Here is a 22,317-nt window from a genome sequence, read left to right as displayed (position 1 = left end):
ATGAGGCAAAGACTCTGGAAGAACACATTTAATTCAGCTACAAGGAAAATCACACTATATTTTTCACATATTTGTATTTTTAAATAAAAGGCCTGATATTGTAGTCCCCACGTAGGTAAATTCTTTTAGAATTTAAAAAAGGTGCCTCACTCAAGACACCAGGACAAATCTGAAGAAGTGTTTAGATATTCTAAGATTCAGTATAAATCTTCCAAATTGAACTAGCAACTGACAAACAACTCTCTAACTTTGCTACTATGAGGAACCTTTTTAAAACCTCAAACTTCAGTGCAAGCTCAGAGCACTTGTTTTACAAGTGGAGCATCTCACACGAGTGAAAAGCTGCTCAGTATAGTAACTCCAAGGCTCAGCTAATCAAGCCTAACAAAAGAAGAACCTAAATATGAATGTAAAAGAGCACACACATTTACCATTAAAAAAAGCAATAAAAAACCAGAAAGGTTTGTGCAAGGAGTCCTTGCAAAATAACTCCACTTGGTGTTTTAGTATCAAAGCACTGAAGAACAGCACCTTCCCAGTTACCCAACCCTTCTCTAGGGATTCTCACAACAGAAGAGTGAACTGTGCATTTTAGCTCATTCCTCATCATTTTGAACATGCAAATGTCAAGAACTCCTGGAAAAGGCACTGTATTAGGGAACCACAGGTATACTTGTAAGCACAAGCCCCCATGCAATGTGTATTATGCACCTGTGTATAGAATATAAATATGCATACATGCATGTAAGGAAATTAGAAATATTTCTCCTTTAATACAACCATGTTCAGCCTCAAACTGCAGCTCTCTGACGTGCTAAAGATTTTGGAAAACACAACATTTGTCTTTAATACAAGGACAAATTAAGCCCCAGGCAGACCTGCTGTGGTGCAGGGCCCCCTCCATCTGCCCCCAGGGAACCTGGCACCATCTCTGCTGCCAGGGCAGGGACCCCCAGCTCTGCCAGGCTCCACCTCCTCAGGCTACCAGCAGGGAGGAGGGGAGGGAATCCACTGCAAAAGAAACAGTAGCTGAAACAGGGACAAACAGGGAGTTTGAGATGCTGAAGAGGTGAGGAGGCAGCATCAGGCTCCCTTCCCCCAGCAGGGCTTTCCTCTATTGCCCAGGACCTGCAGCCACTGCTCCTCCCATCTCACCACCCCTGCCATGGGCACATCCACCCTGCAGCTCCAACACCTCTTGCTCCTCCATGGCAATATGCTCCCAAGCCTTCCATGGCTCTCTCCTACCCCACTTCCTTCTGAAAACCACAGACAGAGGGATCAGCTAGACCAAAACTTCAAACAGCACAAATGTGAAATAAAAGGTAAAAAAAAAAAAGGTCTTTTGCTCTTACTGGACATGCTGCAGACACTGTGCCTAGTAACTGTGGCAATATCTAGTGCAAAAGAAACTTAGCATGAATCTCTTGTTTTCAAATGACATTCAACTCAAACATGCATAGGGAGAGTAAAGTTATTTTATTAAATCATGCACATCACGTGTGTTAGTGCAAATAGTTTAATCTGTACTCCAGAAATTCTATTGTACTTTTATATCTTTACAAAATAGATTTAAAACAATTAATTACTTAAAAAAATGTAATTCTGAAGTTAAGCATTTCAGAACAATATTTGCAATAACCTATATACAAGAGGTACTAAGTACCACTGGCATACGAGTGTTCTGTGGTTGGGTGGCTTCCTGCAACTGAAAAGGATGAAAAGGATGAAATGAATGAACTAAATGACAATAGTTATTTTCTACAAGTCACTTGTGGACTACTTTCTCCAACTAATAATCCTCCCATTAGCAAATCCCATGTAACTTAAGATAGAACCTTTAATTAAAGGACAATGACCCTTAAAACCTCCCAAAGTAAATTATATACTAAATTTCTATTTAAATATTTAAACTATCTGTCGATTGCCATAACATTCTTTAAAGCCAATTGAATTGCTGAGATTACCTCCCTATTTTGAAGCTTCCTTCAGCAGAGCCATATTACTTTACCATTCTTTAACATATTAAGTCTTTAATAAACTTTTTGACAGAACTGTTGAGCTGAACAAGACAACTACTGTCTACATTTAATTCAGCACTAACTACAGTGATTCCCACCAAAAGTCAGCAAATAGCAATAGTTATAGTACTTAGATAAGGAAAATAAACTTTGTAATGGGGACCACTGCATCATACTTACAGCCATGTGATAAGGAGCCACAAAATTTTACTACCAAATTAAAATCATCTTCACCTGACAATGCTTCGTCAGGTATATGATTCCAATTCCGTAGTATTTTATGTATCTAGATTTTCTCAGCTATCACAGACGTACTGTAGCAGTTCTCTTAACAAAGTTACGTCCACAAAAGCTTATTCTAAAGAGCTTCTCCAGCTCATGTCAGAAGGTATCAAATGACTGAAAAAATAAACTGATACATGTGATATGTGAGAAGGTATTCATACTTTTAAAGAAGGTATCTCTTTAAATATATGAAATTTAATAAATTACATTCAAACTAAAGTTAACATAAGTTGAATCAATGCACTATGTCCATCAAATGACCAAGTACTTGCTCCCAGAAACACCTTAGTTCACTCAAGAACACACACATGCTTACACTCGCACACGCTCACACTAAATACTTTAGGCTGGTCTTCACCATCAGCATCTCTATCTCTTTAAGGCTGGACATGAATTGTGTTTATTCCCAAAACCCATTAATAAAGCAATCCTTATGAAAGAAAAATATGCTTCCTTCGAAAGGCGTAGTAAGAGAAGTTTTTTTAAGTCTTGTTCCCAACAGCTCAGTGACTAACAGCAAGTAAAATGATACACTAGTTTAAAAAAAAATAGATCATACTGAAAGGCACTGAGCACACTGCATCTGTTTCCCAAGTATCTGCAAGGTTACTTGGCTTGGATGTCCAAATCAGTATTTTCCTCTTAAGTCTAGCAATCAGATTCTAAAGTCAGTGTCCACAACCCTAGCCATTATAAATAATTTGGTACCAAGAAGCCTGCTTTAGGCCACCATTATAGTATTCAGAATCCCAACATACTAATTTAAAACTTGCATGAAGTTGTAAGCAAAAATATTGCTCACAGAATGATGAATCACAATTTTATTCCCTCTTTATAGACAGATACATTTTATACAGTTTAAAGCAAATGACCCTACTGCTGTTCTCACGCAGAGCTGTGCTGTATTAAGAGGTAAAAAGGAAGAGAATTAATCTGTTTTCCCTCAGTATATGAATGTTGCCAGCTTCTAAAGGGAGGACGGTGTATGGATTCAACAACAGTTCTCATGGAGAAGCTCTGGTTAGGCCTGGGTACAGCACCACGGCTGTTACAGCAACCAAAGCTGCCATCACAGGCATCCAAGGCCATTGTCTCTGTGTGGAGAGAAAAAAGAAATCAATATCATATTTGTTCTAATTCATACTAATCAGTTTACCTCGTGGTTCCTGCAAGTCCTGAGTACCTGTTGATAGGCATCACTACAATGTCACCCAGGAGCCCTGCTGCAGGCTAGTCCTGACCTGGAGCACCACAGCAAACCACGTTCCTCTAGCACAGGAACTCCACAGCTCTTCGTGACTGAGGATGGGCTGGAGGACTCTTGGCAGCTCCGTGTTCCCAGGTTTGTTACTGCACACACCTCAGAGAAATCTGCCACTGAACGAGCCAAGGCTTGAGATGTTTAAAACATCGCTCATGCCAAGTCAAGGCTAGACAGAGGTTTATGCACATCTTTAACTTTTGACCGTTTGAATCCAGATCTGTGACTTAGCTTGTAGCAGATCCTACCATTTTTAACAGACTGTCACAACATTGCATGACAACAATGGCATTTTAAGAGGAGGACACACTGAGAGACAAGAGAAAATGCAAGCTGAGAATTCAGAATACAAACCAACCACCTATTTCTTGTCTTTTTTTCCCCATCTTTCCATCAGCAATAGTGAGAAAAATTAAAGTGTTTAGAGCCAGAGAGGAATTTCTTAGTCCATAGATAGGAACCAAAGCTTGTTGAATTTTATTAGAGGCAAACTCTTCATTTTTCATAGTTAATTAAGCAATTAAGTTTTCTTACAAGCCCTAGGATCGCAGCATTGTGCAAAAGGCAGCCCATTTGCTAAAGACAAACTGAGACCGAGTTAGAAGAGGCACGTTCAAGCACCAGTTAGAACAAAATTCATTGTTAGAATTCAAGAAATCTCAGAGATGTTAAATGATTAGTGGATTGCTCAGCTCATCAGTGTCAACAGAATGGTATATTAAATGAAGGGTTTGCTTCAGGTAAAGAAGTACCTGTGAGCATTTCACCATGCACTATTTGATACAGAAATGGCACAAACAGGTGAGGGACAAACATACATTGACTGAACAGTAGTGCTTGTACCTTTCGCTACCACAATGGGCCGTAACACCAATACAGGAAAGCCAGGATTAGGCCGATGAATACGGCTGGGACGGGTTGTAATATGGAAGGCTAAAGAAGGGAAGGGATATTAAAAATCACTTTGTGCTATAAATCAAATCAGGTAAAGATGATTTAGAGAGGGGAAAATAAGTCAGTAAGTTTTGTTTTAAGTGAAATGTATTAAAGACATCTAGCACATTACAGCATTATCTAATCTGGTATACAAAGTTAGTACACCATTCTACTCAAATGAACAGGGATGTTTAAAAATAAAGGGAAGTAAGCAGAAAATGTTCCAAGAAACCTCTTGTCACAACTTGGAATTTAGCACTTGAAAACAATATGAATGTTAAACTGATTTGCCTGTATCTTATTTAGAGTTAGTTTTAGTTTTTCTAAGAGGAAATCCTATCTGGATTTCTTGAGAGATGGACTCACACCAAATATTAGATTTTTCAGCTATTTCTTCATTCCTTGCTACTTAGCCTTGTCCATTTTCCATCACCAGCCTCTGGAAAAACAATCTTTTTTCCTCCATTAGTGAATCAATTACAGCTATGTCCACAGGCAAACCCAGTAGTTCAGACATTTCCGTGAGATTGTAACGTGACTGTACAATCCACATCCAGTTACTAAAATGCAGAGAAGCACATATCTATCAGAGATACCACAAAGCTCAGCATCTCTGCCAGGTCAGCAGCCTTGTGACCACATGTGATTCTGAAAATTGATCAAATGCTGCAGCTGGGCCAAACCAGCAGCTGGCCAGACTGCAGGGTTCATCCAGCTTATGGCCTCCTCAGAACCATCCACACTTTTTCTCAGCTGCGTTCTACTCATGGAAACTACTGCACATTCTGGATAGAACAGCCTCCATCTGTGATATGAAAAATTAAAAGCAAAAATGGACCTAAATGCTTTTTAATCTGTCCTTGGAAGACATCTGCTTTCTCTGTATCCTACTCTATATATTTGTGCACACACAAAGACACACAGAGGTTAAGGTCAAACCATGCCAAATATTTTTAAAACTGTTTGTGCTGAAGCTACCTTGATTTTGTTCAGTCAAATAAATAAATGATAAATTCATGCTTAACTTTTCTAAAACATTGTGATTAGTAAGTAAAATCTCATCCTGCTATGAATTTGTAGGAATCGCCGATTCATAGAACCTCCAATATGGTTCAAAATACAGGAATATTAGAAAGTATTCCAGTCTTGTTCAATAATTTTTTTTTTCAATCAAGGCAAATACTTAACAGAAAAATTAAGTGTAACTATTGAAGACTTTTTCATGCAGGATTATTTTTGTGTCACGGGTGCCACGAATCACAGTGCCACCTTCCCACAGAAAGCCTGTTGGCAGAAATAATCACACCAGTGATCAAAAAGTGCCAGAGGTTTAAATCAACCAGAGCAGCTGATGTTCTCAAACCATTCAGATCATGAAATCTGTTGTGTAAAGCGCATCAGGAAGTAACCAGTGGCTACAAGCATGCAGACACAAGTGTACACCACACCGCTAAGCATTTCAAAAACACAACACTGCCATCTTTTTTTAAAGTAAAACTTAAATATTAAAACTTAATATTTAAATGATATCCCAAATGATATCTGGAGTACAGAAGCCTTGTCTTTTCTAACATTTGATGATTCACTGCACAATTCTATAGATATATTTTTGCAAGTTATATACATTCTTGGCAAATGAAACCAATGATAAATATCCATCACATTCAATGAGGGCACCTCCAAATTATTAGATTTTCCCCTCACAAACTTATCAATACATAACAAATCTCCCTATTGTCAAAGAGCCTTTAACTGTGTGCTTCAATAATCGTGCATCTTTTTTTAGAATATGAAGATATGCAAACTCAGACACAGATGGGCCGCAAAAAGGAACAAATCCCACAGTGGGAAGTCACTTTCTGTCCTCAGAAATGAAGTAGCAGATAATGATTCCAGCATAAAGGGGCAATGGTACTTGAAAAATTTGACCTTGGAACTCAGCCCAGTATCCATGATGTTTGAAACAATCCCCAAGATGGATATGTTTTACATTACTGACTGTGAGTAATGTTTGGTGAGCAGTGAGTTTGCCCTTATATGGAGGATGCTCTTCATCACACCCTGACCTCCAGGTTTCAACTGTCACAATTAACTCCTCTTCTGCAAGCAGCTTTTGGCAACTGCTGTGGTTTCTGCTTTCACTTAAATACTCACCTCTAATTCTCCCTAAAATTTCCTTTCGGTTTTTCCACTTTTATCAGGTGCTCCAACTTCCTTCACAGTGTTTCAACCTTTTACTTTTCCCCCTTTTCCACTGATCATTTTGATTCTGAGAATAATCTTTTTAACAGAGCAGAAAATCTCACATTTGCCATTATTTATTCAGTGTGATTTTCTCTATTAAAATGGGGTGGGGTTTTAGTGGGGTTGTTTTTGACTTCTGCTTTAAGTAAGTCAAGTAACTCTGAGCACTGCAGAAAAATCCTAAACAAGAATCAGGTTCCAAGAGAATGATGAAATCGTATTCCTGAAAATATGTCTGAAAAAAGTGAGAAAGGCTTTGAATTCTTTACATCTTTGACAGCTCCGTGATGTTCAAGGTTTATATTCAAGAATTAATTATGGCAAAATATTCATACAAACTTTAGGCATCCAGCAGCCAGCTGATTTAGAGGATATGACCTGTACAACTTTCCTTGTAGTCAGAGAAACAGTTTGCTAAAGTCTGTTACAGAGCATTCATTATCCTCCTGTTTTGTACTGTTCATTACAGGAGCTGCTCACCCTGCTCTGGCCACAGAGGCAGTACAGGAAGACAAAGCCAGCCCCTCCCAGGGTAGTAAGGGATCTAAAATAAGGCTATGACCACTTTATAATCTGTCTGCCACACCCTTAATGATTGGAAGATTTCAGAATCTCAGTAAAATAAAAAGTTGTCTCTAGCTGGCTACTCAGTTCTAATGATACAACCTCTCAAACAAATTGAAAACCAGAAAGCACTGTTTTCATTAGTGGCTAGAAAGGACAGTTCAGCTTTACTGCTTAAAGCATGAGCCCACCAGAAATAACCATAGTTAAGAAGCATAAGCAAGAGTAAGGTGGGAACATCCATTGTAATCATTACTAATAAAATGAGAGCAGTTTGAAAAGGTTTTCTCAATTCATTTGGATATAGGTTTGTCAGCTATTTCCCCTGTATCATTCTTGGAAATCAGAAAATTTTACTTAGTTCTGGTTCACTAGTATTTAAGCCACATACTTTCAAGAGAGCAGGTATCTAAGGACATACTTAAAACTGTCAAGCAACTGTAAATTTAACTTTCCTGTGTAATTGTAACAGTGTAAAGGTCTGCAAATCTGCACAGGTAGGACTAAAATAGAATTTTGCATAATATGGTACCCAGCTTTTTTCTTTAAAAGTCCATCCTTTTCTATTTGACTCTTCCATATTCCTTCACTCAACAGAATTGCCAGCATCATAAACTGACTTCCCCACACATTTGGTACAGACTTACATTGTTTCCTTTTTCTTGTAGCAGCTTCAGGTTTTCTTTACACTGTTTGAGCTCCTCCGTGAGTGACTGGTTTTGTTGTTCAGCCACCTCATACTTGGCCTTCAGCTCTGAGAGCACAGTCTGTGTTCTTTCATACTAAAGACAAAGAGAGAACAATCTGTGGACCCCTGGATACCCAGCACATGCTGACATCTGCTTAGCACACTGCTTCCTTGGCTGTCATCTGCCTAGATCAACTTGCCTTGCATCAGTGCACTCTTTTCATAAAAGCAGGGTAGAATTTAGATTTCCTTTTTTTCTAAATTAAAATTTTTTTGCCCAGCTTCGCAGGGCTACAACTACTAAACCCAAGGAAATACAAAGTAAATGCAAAGCCTTAATCTCTCATACCAATTATTCATTATCATATTGGAAAGGACTGTAAAAACTACAGAGATGAAACAAGAAATAGGGGAACAAGGAGTCCTTCACATTTGAATAGTGGTCTTACATCTAGGCTGTAGCTTACACCCCTCTGATAGGTGCAAAATTCAACACTCTGTATGAAGTAAATCAAACTCTCTTCCCACACAGTAAACTCAAACATAAGAGCAAGGCAGGCATTAAAAAAAATTATGCCTTGTTACTGTCATGCCACAATCCTCAGTGTGTGTCAAGTACAAACAGTACTGGGTGAATGTGACATGCTCCTACAGAATGGGTAGCTTTTCCTTTTTCAAACCCACATTCCATTTTTCCTATTCTAGCAGTCTTCCTGACTGGGCTTAGTAAGGACAGAACCAATGACCTTCAGTACTGGCATTCACCACAAATTTAGAAGATGAGGCATCTTTACAAATACTGATCTGATTACAAAACAGAGATTAAGACAACTGTGATTTTCAGATTCTGAGAATGGTAAGGAATGTGACATGGATGAATTAATCATGGAGTAAACAAAAGGACTGCAAAAGAAACTAAGAGCAGTGACTGGAGAAACATTCAAAATGTTCATAAGAGGAAGCAAGTAAGTGTTGGAGACCATGGCCGCCTGGCAGACATAATCTTCAGAGGCCAGGCAGATTAATATCATGCTCAGAATGCTGACTCTTCCTTATGCACTTACAAATCCATTAAGATAAAAGATCTTTGTAAAGAATATGTAGTCCCATTGCCAAATAGAAGAGTTCAAATCTAACTGGGAAGATTAGACTCTGAAAATTAACTTTGACTCATAACAGCTAAAGAAACGCTGGACCACGATGTTCATGAAGACTCTGAATAATGATTTACCTGTCTGAACATCTTAAAAGTAAATTCACTACAATAATGTATTTAAGTAAAGTTTAGGAAGTTCTCAAAGAACACACGTATTTACCTGAAGTCTTTCCTTTTAGATTTGACTCCCAGTTTATATTTTCATAGCTACCATTTAAACTGCTTGTAATAAACATGTGAAAAAAATTATTTACTAAAAAAAGCAAAGAATTACAAGTCCCTTTTCTTTTAGCTTAAACAGGTCAGTCATTGGGCATTACATTATTGCAAAATGGAAATAGTTCACGTTACCTCTTTCTGAAAATCTTTTGCTTGACTTTCAGCTTCACTGAGTTGAGTTTTCAGACTGGCTGCATCCCGCTGATGTTTTTCTCTCAATGATCCCATCTGATTTTCAAGTTCCTTCCGAGACATTTCAAGAACACTTATATCGCTGGTTAGTGCTAAACTCTGTTTCTGAGAGCTGAAAAACAAAACCCAATTGATTCCTTATGCATTTTAAATGTACACAAACTGGCACTTTTCACCCTTGAAAGTTTAACACATTGGTTTTGATGTGTAAATATCAGCTTAGAGCAATCACAGAAACACAGACCATTATTGCCTCCCTAGACAGAATGCTGACACAAAAGGCTGGCCATGGTCTTGCTTTTAAATATATGTCCACAGCTTGCTGTGTATAACTAATACTTAGTATCTCTTTTGAAAAGAAAAACCACCACCATCAAAACTCTTCAGCTGCTGTGGTACCCCCCAGACAAACATTGTGCCCTTACCTAGAAAGCTCCTTCTCTTGTCGCTGAAGTTCAGATGTAAGTGAACTATTTTCCTTCCTCAGTTTAGCACATTCAGCTTCCAGAGCGATCCACTCTGCCTTCAACTTTTCAAGTTCATCTGCAATGAATAAGTTAATTCAATTAAGTAAAATTATTTCATGACTACTTCAAGGAACACCAGCTAATAAATGGAGGAAAAGCTGGTATCAGCTGTAAATCTCAAATATACTTGTTTGTAATCATATCACATGAATTCTCTCATGAGCACCTGTAAAACATTACATATCTTCTACTGTTATGTGGTTTATGAGCCAGTGCCTGACAAGTTACTTTTTTCATTAAAGCTTTTTCTAAGGTACAAAGAAGTAAAAAACAGTCTTTTTATTGGTCAACTCTAGTATTTTAGAAACAGTGGTAGAAAAGTATATTTGAAGAAAATAATTTCTAAGGCTTGAAAATAGCAAGAGAATCACTAATACCATGCCTCTGTTATGAGGAAAAGAATGCTTTAAGCAATAAGCTTTAGTGACACTTTGGTAGAATTAAAAAGTCAGGAGCTCCCCCTTAACAGCCATAAACTACAGAGAAGTTACACAAGTCCTCTTGGAAATCTTCTGGCAGTATGAACCCCTCAAACTGTAAAAGTTTTCCATCTTTTCTAAGTGGAATTACACTTGGTCTACTGATGTCAAAGAGTAATTTAGGCATAAGTTAGTTTAGGCATAATTGACAGTAAGTGTTTAATGAAGCAGGCAAAATGTCTTTTGTAACACCACAGGCCTTGGTGCACACAGATAAATACATACAGTGTGTGTACACACACACACACAGAGTAAATGACCACAAAGGGTCAGCCAAGTAGTGATTTGAGTAACTGGCATCCACCACAGTGAGCAGGATGCTCTGGTAGCAGAGCAGGATGCTCTGACATCCTTTCAAACAAGTACCTTTCAGGCGAGAGGCCTCTTCCCTCTGCTGCTCCTCACACTGCTGGCACTTGAGCTGAAACCGGGATTGCAGATTGACAATTTCTTTTTCATAATCCGAGGCATCGTTCCTCCAGCGGTCCAGCTCCGCCCGCACCGTCTGCAGCTCAGCTTGCAAGGTAGAAATATCTGTGTCTCGTTCTGAGGCTGCTCTTTCTGCTACTTTTTGAAGTGACAGAATCTCATTTTGAGCACTGACTAGTTCATTTCGAGTGGCTGAAATTTCATTCTCCTTTTCCTTGCGAAGATTCTCAATTTCTTCTTGTAACCTTCGCAACTGAGCTGGAAAGCAGACGTTCATGTCAATATTTTTTCAAACTGTTTTTACAAAAAACCTAAAAACCTTACCTCCCTTTCTCAACACATTGATATTTAACAGGGCTAAAGAAGCCTAATGCAATTGAAAAAATATATTTATCCTGTCAAATACTGTATCCTTAAAGAGGCAAGTATGTGGGTCATGTAATAGAGAGAGTCAAAAAGAAGAAAAAATTATGTCTGGACAAAGCTTTCTTAGACGAGGCTGGGCTCTGCATGTGATACCAAAGCAACTTTCCAAAATCTGAAACAAGATTTAGATCCAACATCACTGTAAGCAAAACAAGTATTAGAGGACAAGGACATTGGGGCTTTCAGGGACAAAAGGAAAAGCAAGAAAGCTTCTGTCACAAGCCAAACATTTGCAAAGCTACACTGGAAATGTTTGCCTGTTCAGCAGTTAACTTGTGATGGCTATAAATATTTGAGACAGAATAATTTCTACTTTGTTCTCAACATGCAGTAGAGGAAACAGACATTATTTCTTGGCAAAAAGCATTTTTAAAAGCACAAGATGAATTTTAAATTGAAAGGGACAGCTACAGCATGTACACTGAGCTAGAAGGTCCTTTAGCATTTACAGCTCACTGTAAATGTGCAGCAGTCACATACACATGAGGCTACTTGACACTTCTGTACAAAGCAAACCTTACAAATTATTCCCACCTAAAACCCTTTCATTGCTAAAGACATCTCAGAGCAGGTTTTCCTAGAAACATACACAAACAGAATCCAGTGCAAACAGTTTAAAAAAAAGTACAGTGCAGAGGAAAGGGAAGTATGAAAGAGCAAGAGAACTACAGTTATAACACTGATGGGAGCAAAGTGTTTAATTTGCTGTTGTTCTATTTCACTTATTTAAAAGAAATGTATTTCACTGATTTCAACATGCAAAAAAGCAATTATTAAATTAATAAAAAATTATTCTGAGAAGAAAAGGTAAAATTCTTAAGAGCATTTGAAAATCTAATGTAAGATACTGTAGAGGGTCATGATTACAAATTCAAAGTTGTATGTTTCAGAATCCAAGGGCAAAACAAGGACAGTGAAAAGCAGAGGGAGGATAACCAAGGCTAAGTAATCTTCCTAGGTTACTTGTATTTATTTTTGTCATCTCAATCCATTACAGAACATGACAGGAAGAATGTGAGTGAGTCTTGCTGTAAACTGATAGAGCATCACAGTCACTCAAAAGAGACTTGCACCTCCATGACAATTACACTTGGTGTTTTTCAGTAGCTACATATGCAGCAATACAGAAAGAATTCATGTACTGGTACAATCTAGGAACTTTGCTGATGTAACATAGTTGTTGTGCAATGAAGAAGAATCCACCTTTTCTTTGCCCTCCTCTAAACAGGCTCCAGCAAGACATTTATCTCATTAAATACACAAAAGAACCTATGAATTACCCAATTCCCCACTTTGAAGGAAGAAGACATAATGGGGAAAAATATGGTAGTTATTGTAATACCTAAGAGCTATTGTAGATATATAGATCTATTAATAGCAAATTAATTTCATGGCAATTCTGTGTAAGATGAAACAGTCTGTTCCATAACAAAAACATTTGCAGCATGATGAATTTTGAAATAAATATGAGCAAAATGAGGCTTACTATGACCTCGTTTGAAAGTAATTTCTACAGGCTTATACTAACAGAAAGCAAAGGAAGAAGTGGGTGAGAACAATCTGACAGTGCAAAACCACATGATACATCAACAATTGCCTTTTCATGTATCCTTGCATTAGAAGCCTTTAACCTACCAAAATAATATGCACAAGAACACAAAGAACTACTTGCTAATACAGCAGGTGCCTGAGCAAAGGAATGCAAGCCATGTCTTTCTGATAGTATTTTCTTCATCAAGCCAAGCTAAACTCCTGTTTCTTGGTGCTGGCAGCATTTCAAAGAAATGTGAATTTTTATCCTGTGCATGCTGTTGATGAACAACTCTCCCTTTATATGTTCAGGCCTGAAAACAAGCAGAGCCTTGGACTGAAAATCCAAAGACACACACAAGTTCTAAGTTAGGTGGAGTTGTAGAAACAACTTAGACAGGAAAGTTACTACTAACAATATGGGAATGGTTTCTGAAGCATTGGATATAATTTGAGAGGACAATTAGAAAGAAAACTTCCATTACATCTCTCGTTTATGTAAGCCATTACCTCATCTAAACTGAATGCTTTGCTTCTTTCACTTTTTTTAAATAAGGAGCAACAAGGTACTTGAATTTCCTTGCTCTACCTATGTGTTCATCTAATGAACCTGACATGCAGAGACATGACCTCAGCTGCTTCTCTGGCACTTTCTCTTCTCTATCACAAACAAAGCCAACAACACTGGCTGGCCTAAAACATTGATTCCCTGAAAATACTTCTAGAAATGTTACTTCATGAAGCTGCCAATTGTTTTTTTTTTTCCTCCCCTGAAGTTCACAGGGGCTGCCAAGGGAGAATCCTGACAGCTTTTCCCAAACTATGAGATGTGTCACACCCTAAAAGTTTGGGAAGCAGCAAAGCACACAGTGAACATTCTGAACTACAACAGAGAGAGGAGGAAACATTAGCAAGACCTCTCTTGAGAAGGATCCAGAAAACAAAAAAGTACTGAATTGAGAAGAGGAGAAGAGGAATTCTGCAATTAAGTTTGGCTCTCTCAAGTTTCTACTTTCATTCTCTCTCTTTAGGGAAAAAAAAAAATTTTTGGGGCAGAGAAATAACTATAGAATATTTTCTCATTTCTGTTACAGCATTTGCTACTTGGAGAATTCTCATTATTAGCAAGATAACACTCAAAATTAAATTGCTCCTCTCATTCTGAAGATGAGCATTCTTTAAGCTTCTCTTTTGTACAACAGCAATGACAGAAAATGTAAAGATTCTTTGCTGACAGTCACATAAAACAAAGCTATTACAGAAGGTTTTCAGTGTAACTAGTACATGACAAGTGCCACATTATCCAACAAACTACTGCCCAGAAAATAATTTTCTAGGGCTATTTTGACTTCCTTAGAAAGTCAGGACTGTCAGTCCACCTGCCTGTCTGCTCATTTGCCTTCCAGACATTTTTGGGTCCAAAGCAAATGATATGCTGACAAAACCCAAGGATGAAGCTCCTGAGCTTTGTCAGACTCAGTACCTGAGTTGCTCTTCAAACTAACACTTGCTCTAAGGAAATGACAACATCAGATAGCCTTTTTTGACCTTAAGGCTGGACAGACTGACTGACTCTTACCAATGAGCTCACCCACGCATGGATGAGAAGTTAATGTGATACAGCACATGTGACTCAGAAGTTGTGTAAATCATGGGTTAGTCCTGCTGTATCCATTTTGGGCTGAAAAGAGCACAATTGATTATATCCATTTTCAAAAAGGCAGGGACAAGGTCTCTGCTGCAGCAACTTTACTGCATGCTCTGATGCTCAATGATGCTCTGATGCTGGATGTGGATCTAGATGAAAAATTCCTTTAAGAGGATTCTATAATGAAGTGAAGAGACTGACTAGCACAAAAACACCTAAAACTCCTGAGTGCTCTCAAGGCAGCCACAGTAAGAATCCCTGGATCATTTAGAAATGAGAAAGACTAAAGAGAGATGAACAAGAGGTACCTATTACAGATTACATCTTTTGCATTTTTTAAGTTACTATTACAATCATAGGAAATTAAAGGAAACATTGCAAACAACATTCAAAGATATGGTGAAAGAAATCAGATTTAAAACATATACTCAACTAAACATTTTCCTTTCTTAGTGACTATGATGCCACAGAAACAGCCAAAACTATATAGTTTCCCTAAAGACTGGGAGAAAAAATTCCTACCTTGCAGAGCATTTATTTGCTTGTTGGATTCTTCAACTTGCACTCGATATGCTTTTCTCTCTTCTTCCAAGAGAGCTACAAATGAAAGTGAAAATGTGCCCAAGAGTTTTTGTTAGTAACATGAATTTCACCGGTGTAATTAATTTTAGTCACAATCTCTCCTTAAGTGAAAAGATTAAACAAACATATTACTTCAGGAAGTTATCAAAGGTAGTAAAACTGTAAGTAGTTTAATAAAAGTTAATACTAGGACATCATTCCATTATTGTGGTAGTATTACAATTAATTTGAAATGGATACAGTCTGTTGCCTGATCTGAAAACTCCATGTGTGCTAAATGCAAACTGGTGTGAGAGGAAGGAAAAATAAATGTTGTAAATATAACCCCTAATGAATACTGAACAATATGCAATTAAACTGAATTATACTATTTCCTCTTAAAAACAATAGAGCTACATAGCTGATAGGATGATCTAACAAAGAGCTACCACTGAAGACATTCAATTACATCCATCATCTAACTGAAATATGGATGAGATCTACTGGGTTCAAGGATGTATTCAATACTATGAAAACATGTTGGTTTATCTTGAACTACCTGATATATACAATTTTCATGAATACCCTACAGAACCAAGTTGATCTGGGTCTCACCTTGAAGTTCAAAGCACTTTTGTTTACTTGTCCTAGCTAGCTCTTGGGCTTCAATCAGCTCCTTGTGCAGTTGCTGAATCTCTTGCTTAGCCTCAGTCTCTGATTGTGCACCCTGCAATTCATCTGATAAAAGAACATTTTCTTTGAATCATAAGTTGGTATAACAGCTTCATTTGCACTGCCATGTGCTGACTGGCAACTTTTTACTCAAATCTTCAAAAGTTAGTTAAAGTAAACTCAAAATTAGATTAGGCAAATATTAGCAAAAATATTAAAATACTTTTTAAAGTAGTAAACCATATGCAAACCTTAAAGCATTCATTACACATAACATGCAATAGAAAACAAAAGTTTTCAAGGAAGAATAAGAGAGTTTTAAAAAACACTGTATAAATTGGCAACGACTTCTGTATTGACAAAAACAAGGAACAACAAAGCCTAAGACAACCCCTGACTGTATTTACAACTTGTCTCTTTAAAGGAAGCTGCCCTAAAGCCTGTCTCAGTGCACAGGCTCAGGCAAGAGCTGCTATTCCATGATTCACTACTGCCACCCACCCACTGCATTGCCAGGCTCAGCCTCCCCCTCTCCCTCTGGGGACAAACAAGGAAAGGAAAAATTTGGGGAAATTTCCTAAAATAAAATCAAGAAAAAGAAGAAAATTCCAAGCTCCTTATTTCATTTAATGGCCTTAGTAAATAGTAAGATAAATATTGTACTTGATTTTTTTTAACTGCATCTTAAAATATTAGGTATGTCTTTAATCTGATCATAAATCTATGCACATTATTTAAACTCTAAATAAAAATATTTGCTCTTCCCCATAAGTTTTGCATTAGCTAAAACACATATTAAATGCCTCTTGGGCTTACAGGAGATGACTCGCAGTCACAGAAAATAAAATACTTTTACAGCTGAAGTTAAAAGAGGAAAACTAAGTACTGGTTACTAAGAGCAGTGTCCTCTAATGGGCACACATCTAGAAATTAGATGCAGGAACACTCCAGCCTGCAGGCATCTGCAAAGCCAGGAACAGCATCCAGCAAACGCTCATTTATTAGATTTTCCTTAAGCAGTGTCTGTGCACAAACTGATCTTTCAGTAGGCACAAAAAGCACTAATGAACTCTACAGGTAGAGGGCTAAAACTTGAAATAAAGCTTGTTTGGTGAGAAAGGTAAAGGAAGGAAATTGGTGAAAGAATTCCAGCTGTGTATCATGGGAGAGGGTGGAAAAAAAGGGTTACAGTTACCTGGTCAATAAATGTCTGCAACTACAGACCACATGGATTTAAGATAAAGGCTTAGCAAAAAATATTATTTTGGTTTGTCTGGACTTTGCATAAATAAGGAAAGAAATAAAAAGAAACTATAATTTAGCTCATCATTATACTTTTGACATTCTTATATAGCTGTATATGTTATCAATAAAGTAATTATAGATTTTTTTTTCTTGCTCTCTTAAAAAAATTGTTTAGCAAATCATGCAAAAGTCTTCATACTGGATCTCTCTAAGGGGCTGTTTTTCCTGCTCTCACAGTAATGAACTGGTGGGTTTGAGCAGAGCTGAGAACACACATGTGCTTTTAGACTTTTTCAGAACAAAATTATGAGAGCAGAAAGAACAGAGAGGACTACATATTCCATCCAAATACTTTGTTTTATGGTTTATTAGCTCTAAATCCAAGTTTCTCTTTACTGAACATGTTTTGTTCTTAGCTTCTCATGGATAAAGATTTAGAGTAATTAGACTTTCAACCCTCTTTAATGAGACTTTTCAGAAGAAATGGATGAGGAAGTTGACAAATTAGGCTCAAATCACGCCTGATAAAGAAGCAGTGTCTCAAATCCAACAACAGACACCCTAAATGAACTTTTATAGTGGCAGTGTTTTCTAGTCAATGAAAGCACACATCATAAAAGACAGTACTGCTTCAAAAGAGATGAGAGGTAAACTCTTTCCTACATCAACACAAAAGGGGAATTTCCATGGGCCTGCCATGGTTCTAAATCAAAAGCCAAGAAATATAAGCACAATAAAATATTTGCTTTTTAGTCTTACCCAAACTGAAAATTGTCTGGTAGTTCAAAGCAAATACAGTTTTGGTGCTAATTCTAGTTTTGTGAAGTACTTCTTCAGTAAGTAGGATTGCCCTATTTACAAACAATAAAACTACTAAATATCATCATGCTTAGAATGAGTTCCCTTTAGAAGTAAATTCACATCACAAACTGTCCTCAGAGAAGGCTAAGGAGTTACCATTAATTACAACAAGGTGCCAGAAAGGATTAAATAAAAAAGGTCAAATACAGCATTTTTTCTTCCTCATTCATTTTTTCCACCTCATGGAAAATTTCAATCTCTGATCTTTGTTTCCCACGCAAATACAGTGAGGCTACCCTTAATATTGACTCTAATGGTACTTTTAAAATTGTTTAAAAAACTTTTTTTAACAATTTTTTTTTTTTTTTTTAATAACAGAGATAATACAGAAGCCCACTCAGGCTGTGGTCTTAACCGATCCTTTATCTGTATGTGCCTGGCCTGTGGAATCAACTTTCTGAGCAGCCTGGTATTTCTTCAAGCCTCACTTCTAAAAGTTCACCTTCAGAATTTTGCAGGATTTCTCAGGTTATTCAGAAGACAATTTTCAGGGTACTCTGGTGAAGTCAGACACAACAATTACAACCCTGAGATTTTTTTTAGCTTCATAAGATCCACATGAAGGAAACTGCATCATATATTTAAAATAAAGTATCTGGTTATTCTGACAAAACAATGGTTCCCAAACTTTCTGAGCTGACAGACCACTGCTGATTTTCAAATTTCTTATGTAAATTACCACTATTCAGCAAATCCTCAGCTGCAACATTTCCTGCTAGGATTCCAGGGATCACTCTTGCAATTACTATGAAAACACAGGGACATTGGTAAGAACAAGATTACCAGTCTTCCAATGACATTTATTGCTCTTTTCCATCTGTTTAACATTTACCTGCCCTTAACTTGGCAATAAGTAGTCACAAACAGCCTGTTTAAACAGAAGTGTCCAGGGAACTGGTATGAATGGTTAATAAAGTCATTCACCTTGTGGGGGGAAAAAACAAAGCCAAGTAGTCTGTCACAACTTCCCCTCTTCCCCTCCTTGCCAGATTCTGGCTTGTAGAAACTTAAATCAAATTCTGAATGCACTTAAAAAAATTTTGATGGAAAATGCTTGGAAGAATCTACAGCAACCAGAAGCTGCTGTAGATTTTCCTGTTCCATTAATTTCTTTTGTAAATTTCAACAAAAGCTCTGCCTTTTCCAGCAGCCTTTCTGCATTCCAAACAGCCACCAGATCAAAAATATTCTCACTCTTCCTTAATTATACGGCTGCATAACAAGGCCACTTGAAAACCTTTCTGAGGCAAATCAGACCCTTTTTAGGACAAAGTCAGGCACATGAAGTTGGTCTCTGAAAAAAAACTCAAACAAAACTGTGGGTTTATAGACTCTTCATAAAAATTAAAAGGGCAAATGATTCATTGCACAGATATTTTTTAATGGTTTCGTGACAGCAAAATAGGAAGGCCCATAAATAGCCTCAAGAGGAAAAGTTGCTGCCAACCTCAGTTTCATAGCAAAAAATAAGACTATTACAATCACTACAAACAAAACTATCAAATTCTACCTTCTAGCATGGAAAGCCACTGAACATACTTGTTATTAGTTGCAGATATTAGGGCAAACCCCCAACGGGACATGCCCAGTGTCTCAAACCCTCCTTTTTAAACTGCTCTGCTGTACTGATGTCCGTTGGGAAACATCAAACTCAATTTTATACACATTGCCAAACAGCAAAAGTAATTTGTGCAACTTTTGGAAGCCTTTCTGTCATAAAATTAGGGAGTGTAAACAATTGCAGAGAAAAGCTCTTTTACAGGTCTCCTACGTTCCGTTATGGTTTCCTTTTTTTCCTGAGTCACAAAGAACTGTGACATTCTTTACTTGTGATCCCAATAGAAGCCTAATTTTACAGATCTTATCAAGTTTCTAATTGTTGAAGAGGCATAAAATGATTTTCAATAGGCTAAATGTAATAACTCATTATGCCACAGAAATCTTCAGTAATGAATATGTAAATATCAGCTTCTAATTAAGTATATCCCTTCAATGCATAAAAACCAATAAAAATTTTAAATTTATAGAAACAAATCTCAAAGCTAAACCTCAGCCATCATTCCAAATACAGTTATAATACAAACTTCCAATCTTGATTGGGTTAAAAAAGAAAATCTGAAGTCTTGTTTTGATTAACCCATCAGCTGCAAACTAACAGAAGCATTTCTGACAGTGATGGAAGCTATGCAAGTAAAATTTGACAATGCTTGAAAAATGTCAGTGGTGGAAGAATCTCTCCACAGCTATAATCTTAAATGTGTGCTGACTCTAATTCTCAAGTCAAAGTGGTAACATGTAAATTCCCAGAACAGTGTTGCTGAGTACAGAGATTTACCTTTATACACAGATGATTTCTATAGCAACACTCAAAAGTAGGTTTTTATATCACCCAAAGGAGTCATTACTAACATTTAAATTTAACTCTTCCATACTGCATGATTAACATTTTTGAATTCCAGCATTCTATTTAAACTATATTTTTATTATTTGATAAAAAGCAGGTAGATAAAAAGATTACATATACAGATTATGCATCTGAAATTGCAAAAGTAAATTTGTTTACCTTTTAGAAGAGCTACTTTGACAATAGGTTCATTTAGATCTTGGTCATCCATTTGAGCATCTAAAAAGAAACCCCACACCTTTCAGAGAGCAGGCAGACTGCAGACAGTTCTCATATACACATTCTTTACACGGAAAGAAGATTTTATGTCCTTCTCAATTTACAAGAGTCAAATTATGAAGCCACAAAATAGACAACACCACTCTAAGCTTGTCTCTAACTCTGTATAACATACTCCACCTTTTAAGGAAATGCTCATGATTACCTAGATTTAATTCAAACTAATTAGAGGTCACAGAAATCTCAATTAAACTCTTACCTGTAGTGTCGTCACTGCTTTTTTCCTTGCTTGGGCTAAGGGTGTCAGACAAATCGTTCGATTCTTTAACTCGTGCTTGGTTCTCTGCAAGAGACAAGGAAAAGCAACTACAATCAATAAATGCTTTGTTCATAATTTCTCCTGTACACCAAACTACTGCTAAATGTTAATAGAAAACAACTTGATTCAAGAAACAGTTAAAAACCTGCTGGGTGCTTATTTCTTAGCAAGTCTGGGCTAAAATGGATTCCGCATCCCTGGAATCATTAACCCAGCCCAGCCTCTAATAAGGGATGCAATCGCCTCGTGCACAGCTTGAACCTGGGTTAATGCTGTGCTCTTGCCAGCTGGAACTGTGCAAAAGCTGATTCAATCAGCAAACAAATAAGAAAAGAAAACTAGAACAATGCAGATACTGTAGCAAGTCAAAGAAACTGCTGTAAAGAATAAAACTGTGTTTCAATATTTTGGACAAATTACACAATAACAAGTCTTGTACATACCGTACTGTTCAAAAGAAGCATGGTGTGAACCATTAAAGAACCACAGCAATATAAATTAATACATTAGTTTCTAGAAAGAACTTTCGGTTTAAATTGTATTAAGAGAAACAGTGTATGTTGCTCCCACAAAAAAATTACTGTCATGAAATATCTGTTCATATATAATTCAGCCCTTTATTACATGCAGCTTAGTGAAGGCACACAGTTTTGGTTGGGTTTTTTTTCTTATTTGCTGGATTTTTTTTGTTGTTGGGTTTTTTTCCCCAGTTCTAGATTTTTAGTGGAGACCAATATTTTCAAAATCAAGGGGATTTAATTACACTAGTGCATCTTTGTCCCACACAGAATCACCCCTGACTCCAAGTCTAAATATTATACATGACTGAAATAAATTTTTAAAAATTTTTCTTAAATAACAATTTTGGTTTAGTTCTGATAGGTCCACTGAAAAGGCCACACCATCTCTGGTGTGGGCTAACCCAGCAGGTCTGTCAGCAAGGAACTGTCACCAACATGCAGGTGAGGTTATGCAAAATGAAATCTTTCTTGGCTGCCTATTCAGAGCTCTGTTGCCCACCTGCTGGTTAACAGAGGTTTCCTCTGAGTCTCAAGTTCCAGGCAGAGACATGATATGAAAAGGGGTCAATACAGCATTCCCAGTACACAGACATCTCCCATCCATGGAGAAAAGCACAGGGAACACAAATAATTTCACCACACACAGATAACGTGCATGCAACAATGAAGTACCAGGACATGGGAAGAAAGAAGCACATCAATAAATAAATCGTGTTATACAAGAGGGTTAGTGTATGAAAATAAGTAAAAACCAAGGGAATAATAAGACATCTTTTCAAATAACAAGAGAACACACAGAACTAACTTCCCCCCAGAACAAAAGAAGAGGAAACTGGAGACAATCTGCGTGGCTGCATGAGGAAATGAACATGACAGAACGCGGACAGGTGAATAGAAAAAAACCCACAAA

General features: G+C 37.2%; 1 protein-coding gene across 41 annotated transcripts in view; it reads right to left on the bottom strand.

The window, feature by feature from the left end:
* Window positions 1-1,460: 1,460 nt before the first annotated feature.
* Window positions 1,461-22,317, bottom strand: part of SLMAP (sarcolemma associated protein) — a 77,402-nt gene continuing 56,545 nt past the window's right edge. For 20 of the 41 annotated variants that reach the window (XM_059856429.1, XM_059856437.1, XM_059856441.1 and 17 more), the window contains 9 exons: window positions 20,827-20,910; window positions 20,508-20,567; window positions 15,782-15,904; window positions 15,128-15,202; window positions 10,939-11,259; window positions 9,992-10,109; window positions 9,507-9,678; window positions 7,959-8,093; window positions 1,461-3,400 (listed from right to left, as the gene is read on the bottom strand). In XM_059856429.1, the coding sequence (XP_059712412.1) occupies window positions 3,311-3,400; window positions 7,959-8,093; window positions 9,507-9,678; window positions 9,992-10,109; window positions 10,939-11,259; window positions 15,128-15,202; window positions 15,782-15,904; window positions 20,508-20,567; window positions 20,827-20,910 (1,178 nt within the window). In that variant the 3' untranslated portion in view covers window positions 1,461-3,310. Of the gene's footprint in view, window positions 3,401-4,410; window positions 4,501-7,958; window positions 8,094-9,506; window positions 9,679-9,991; window positions 10,110-10,938; window positions 11,260-15,127; window positions 15,203-15,781; window positions 15,905-20,507; window positions 20,568-20,826; window positions 20,911-21,031; window positions 21,161-22,317 lie in introns of those variants that run through there. The other 21 variants (XM_059856431.1, XM_059856433.1, XM_059856443.1 and 18 more) reach the window with 5 other exon arrangements.

This window comes from Haemorhous mexicanus, chromosome 11 (assembly GCF_027477595.1).
Source record: "Haemorhous mexicanus isolate bHaeMex1 chromosome 11, bHaeMex1.pri, whole genome shotgun sequence".
In the NCBI taxonomy this organism is placed as follows: Eukaryota; Metazoa; Chordata; class Aves; order Passeriformes; family Fringillidae; genus Haemorhous; species Haemorhous mexicanus.
The sequence above is the reverse complement of the archived record's forward strand: the minus strand, read 5'-3'. Positions and strand labels throughout refer to the sequence as shown.